Here is a 4818-nt window from a genome sequence, read left to right as displayed (position 1 = left end):
CAGTGGGCACAGGGGCAGCCCCGCGCGCCGTGGCCTGGCAAGCTGTGACAGTAGCAGCCTCAGCCCCGGCAGCAGCCCGAGTCGCGCCGTCCCCAGAGCCTGCAGTGGCTGCTTTTGCAAAGGCTGAGCGCAGGGGTGGGGCGGGCCGGGGAAACCATGGAGTTGTGTGCAGCCGCGGGCTCCTGGGGAGCGGACTAGGGAAACTGGAGGCTGCGACCAGGTGCATGGACCTCTCGGTCCTCGGTCCTCACGGCGCAGTCCCGTCGGTCGGGCTTCCCTTCCAGCCCCAACACACGCCTCCCAGGGTCCCCTCCGCGGAGCTCAGGTGCTAGGGCGAGGTGCTGTACTCCTCCCCGTGGGCCGAGCCCTGAGGAGAATCACCGCCCCCTGCCCCCGCCTTTTCCTGCCCTGGATCTCCGCGTCCACCTCGGTCTCGCTGCGCCGGGGCGGGCTGAGCAGCAGGGCGGGCTGAGGAGCAGGCCGGACGGAGTCTGCGGGTGAGGAGGAAGTCTCTCCCTCCGCGGTGACCACGGACTCGGCCCCCGCGCCGGATCTCCGGCGTGCACCTGTGCCAGCGCGGGGTGGGGGGAGCAAACCTGCCCGCAGGCCTCGGGGACCCGCCTTCGTCGGAACCCGGCGGAGTCCGGTGCCTCGAGCAACTTAGTTGACAGACAGGCAGTAACTATTCTGTTCCCTTCTTTTAAAAAAAAAAAAAAAAAAAAAAAAAAAAAGACCCATCCCCAAACCTAGCCTATTTAACATATGTTTTATCTTCCAATAGGGTTTGGCGTTGTTGTCAGCCTCGGGGAGAGAGATTGGACAAACATTCTCCGAGAGGAGGAGGAGGAGGGCGACCGACGCCAAGGACTTTCCACGGCCACCGCTTTGGGGGTTTGTCCGAGTTGGAACCCAGACCCTGCATGCTTTTGCGTTGCCTGTGCTGTGCTTCTACGTAGAGCCGCGGCCGCTGGCCCCGGGGGACGCCGACTTGTCCTTTCTCCTGAAGTAGTCATGGCCAGTGAAGACAATCGTGTCCTTTCCCCGCCACCAACAGGTGATGACGGAGGAGGTGGAGGGAAAGAAGAAACCCCTGCGGAAGGGGGTGCATTGTCTCTGAAGCCGGGGCTCCCCATCAGGGGCATCAGGATGAAATTCGCCGTGCTGACCGGGTTGGTTGAAGTTGGCGAAGTGTCCGATAGGGACATTGTAGAGACTGTCTTTAACCTGGTAAGTGGATGAATATTTTATAAGCATATACTTTTCTCGGTGAGACGTAAGCTGGAGTCATGTGCTTCCCTCCAACTAATGGCTTTTTCCATGGATGGACATGAAATTCTACTTGACCTAAATGAACAGTTTCTTATATTTCAGTTTAAAGAGAATTCCGCAGAATTTGGATGCTCCAGGTTTTGAATGAACAGAGCACTTTTGTGCTAAGGAAACAAGTGTTGATGTGGGTTGATGTGGAGGTTGTGGGTTTTTTTTTTTTTTTTTTTTTGTGGATTAGTGAAGTTGGCCGTAATTCTGCCCCACCCCCCACCTTGGGATGTATATTTAAACCTATTTCCCTTCAACATTTTAAATAAGTTCTTGTGCTTTCTTTTGGACTTGAGAGATAATGCAAGTCTTTGCTAACTCATGTTTTATTGTAGTTTTAAGCACAAAGTTCATCTTCATAGTTCTAATAAAAACTTAATTTATTTTAAGTTTGTAGTATTGATTTGACCAGTTTTTGTTTTTAGAAATAACCAAAGGTTAAATCTTGGGGTGAGTTTAGGGTTATATATAAAGTAATCTTGTGACAATTTGCAAAAGGTTGAGGCAGACACAGTATAATTTTTATGTTTTTGTAAGTTGATGTTTAGCAGTAAAGCATCCTTGGCTATTGGAAGTTTTTGCTTATCGTGTGATGAACTATGAATGTTACTTTAAAAAAGAGGCTGTGAGATACTTTTTTTCCCCCTATTCCATTCTTAGAAATACTTACCTTTACTGGAGTCTTTTTAGACTTTTTAATTCCAACCTCTGTTGCTTATCAACTTAAAAGACTAGACGGGAATATGATCTTAAAATAACTACCCCCTCTTTCTTTAAGCCTGTATTAGAAGGTAGTACATGGTACCAAATATAACTGTGCAATTGTTGAAATGAGTGTTTAGCAACTTTTTTCTTTGCCACTATATTTTCAAGGTTAAACTCATTTTATTCCAGGGCAGTTAATTATTTCCTTCTTTTACTGGTAGTCTGGTCATTTGCAATAAAGATTCTAGAATGTGAAAGTAGCTAAGTGAAATTCACTTACTTTTGAAGTATGAAAATATCAAACAGTATTCTATTTCTCTACTGGATTTTTGTATTGTGACTTCATATATAAATACCCGTAGACGTATCTAGACACCCATTTTGGAACTATGTATAATAGAAAATGGCCAAATAGCTAAAACATAGAAGAGTATAGTGAGCTCTGTATCCATCATCCGACTTCAGCATTTTTGGTGTTGGAGCTTTTCATCAGGGAGCTTCCAAGTAAAGCACAAATCCATCTATTCCTTTTCTGCAAAGAGGAAACTTGAAAACTTCTCTTTTTAGCTTTTTTTTCCCCCTCCCCCTAAACCTAATGTACTTTGGATGATAAACAGAAATCTGTGGAAGTGATGTAGTCCACGATTAGTTGTCTGTGTGTGAAGATTCTTTGGCAGGAGGTTTCAGACCCCTCTGTTCTTCAGAATGTGCTGTGTGTGGGTGGATGACCAAACATGAATCACTTGAATTTTTATCACTAAAGAAAGTCTAAATTCTATAGTAATAGTTTACTGATATACTGTCTGGAAGTGTAGGCCTGAGAGATTTTTAAAGTCATTGGTTAGGTCTGCCACAGGTACGTGTTTGTAGTGTAGTCAGTGACAGGGTAGAAAGACGGAAAGTCCCGTTCCTTTTCCTCTTTACCACATTCCTTTTTCAGGTAGAGTGAGAGAGTGAGATACCAGTTCCTTTCCTTTCCCTTAAAATACTTTTCATGATGAATAAATAGGCTCTTGCCTGCTCTTTAGAAGTTTTGGAGAATTAAAATGTTGGGAATCTGCCTAGTCCATCTCATTTTTACTTTTGCTGCACCTAAATATTAATAGTTACATCTCGAGTTGTTATTCTGTTCAACGAAGGGAAAGTACATTATTAAATGTGTGTTTTCTTAAAAAAAATCAGTACTGTTTACTCTGTGCTGACAGAGGACCAGGTGTTTAGCTGTATTATTTAATTCTTTTCTGAACAACTTCTAATACATATATACCATTTTATAGATGAGGAAACTGAAAAGTTAATTAGATTGCCTATAATTTAGTGGTTTTTATAGAATGGTTGTCTTTTCAGGAATATATCTGTCTTGAGAGTTGTCTGCGGAGTTGTTTGCATCTCTAAGGCAGATATTTGTACCTTAAGCATTGCTTTCCCCAAGGACACAGCAGTCCCTGGTCCTGATAAACATTATTGTCTTAACTTTCAAATAGCTTTCTACACCCTTGTTTAAAAAGACCTTAAAAGTAAGATATTTTTCTGTTCCTGTAATTGGTTTCTCATTCAGTCTGTTTAGAAAGTTGGTTATTAACTTTTTTCTTTTTTTGGTGCATGTATATGTGTTTGTTTGGAGGCCAGAGGGTGATGTTGGGTATCTTCCTCAATTACTTTTTATTTATCTTATTTATTTAAAAATATTTTACTTGTTATTGTGTGTGTGTGTGTGAGCGTGTGAGTGCAGGTGTGCTTGCCATGGTACATGTGTGGAGGTCAGAGGACAGCTTTTGGGAGTTGATTGTCTCCTTCCATCTTGGTGAGGCAGGCTCTTTCTTACTGTTTGTGCTGCCCTGCTCTTAAGGTTAGCTGGCCCTTAAACTTAGGGATGATTCTCCTGTTTCCACCTCCATCTTTCTGGAGGAGTGCTGGGATTGAAGCTGTGAGCCACAGCATCTGGCTTTTTGTGGATTCTGGGGATTGGAATCAAGTTGTAGCAAGTGCTTTTACCTCCTGAGGCATCTTCCTAGTTGCATCCTCTTTTCTTTGAGACAGATCTGTTACTAAACCTGGAGTTGGATTCAGCTAGGCTGGCTGGGCAGCAAGCCAGGGATCTACCCAGCACTGGGGTTACAGGTGTGTACTACCACACGTGGCTAGGTAAGCACATTACTGACAAAGTCATCACCCCTAGTCCTATTTTTCTCTTTTTGAGACAGAGTCTGTCTATCCCTAACAGGCCTGGATCTCTGTGTTGACCAGGCTGACCTGGAACCTGCTGTGTAGACCAGACTGGCTTCAAACTTGAGACCTTCCTGTTTCAGCTTCTTGAATGCTGGAATTATAGGTGTGTACCATGATGCCTGGTAACCAACATTTTTTTAATAGTACATTGAATTAAAACATCCAAAATTATGAAAAGTAGGATGTAAATAAAAGACTATGCCATAAACCATGGAATTACAAAAATATAAGCCCTGTGAACCTTACATTTTTAAAGAATTAGTATAGGGGCTGGAGAGATGGTTCAGTGGTTAAGAGCACCAACTGCTCTTGCAGAGGACCTAGGTTCGAGTCCCAGCACCCACATGGCGGCTACGAACTGTCCTTAACTCCAGTTCCAGGGGAATCTGAAGCCCTCTTCAGACCTCCAAGGCATTGCACGACATGGGTGCACTCACATACATACATGCAGGCAGTACACTCATGCACATAAAATAAAAATAGTAAAGAAAATATTAAAAAAAAAGAATTAGTTTATTACCAGTGTTCTCACCATTGATTTTTCTCATTGGTAAATATAAAATAATT

The 4818-nt window shown here is 43.7% G+C and overlaps 1 protein-coding gene across 11 annotated transcripts in view; it reads left to right on the top strand.

Moving 5' to 3' along the window:
* The first annotated feature begins 80 nt into the window (after nucleotides 1-80).
* Lrba (LPS responsive beige-like anchor protein) overlaps nucleotides 81-4818 on the top strand; it is a 674454-nt gene continuing 669716 nt past the window's right edge. For 4 of the 11 annotated variants that reach the window (XM_029556715.1, XM_029556713.1, XM_029556711.1 and 1 more), the window contains exons 1-2: nucleotides 190-678; nucleotides 782-1227. In XM_029556715.1, the coding sequence (XP_029412575.1) occupies nucleotides 1012-1227 (216 nt within the window). In that variant the 5' untranslated portion in view covers nucleotides 190-678; nucleotides 782-1011. Of the gene's footprint in view, nucleotides 679-781; nucleotides 1228-4818 lie in introns of all 11 variants that reach the window. The other 7 variants (XM_029556710.1, XM_029556708.1, XM_029556707.1 and 4 more) reach the window with 5 other exon arrangements.

The sequence above is a fragment of the Nannospalax galili genome, unplaced genomic scaffold, assembly GCF_000622305.1.
Source record: "Nannospalax galili isolate Female #2095 unplaced genomic scaffold, S.galili_v1.0 scaffold305, whole genome shotgun sequence".
Classification (NCBI taxonomy): Eukaryota; Metazoa; Chordata; class Mammalia; order Rodentia; family Spalacidae; genus Nannospalax; species Nannospalax galili.
The sequence above is the reverse complement of the archived record's forward strand: the minus strand, read 5'-3'. Positions and strand labels throughout refer to the sequence as shown.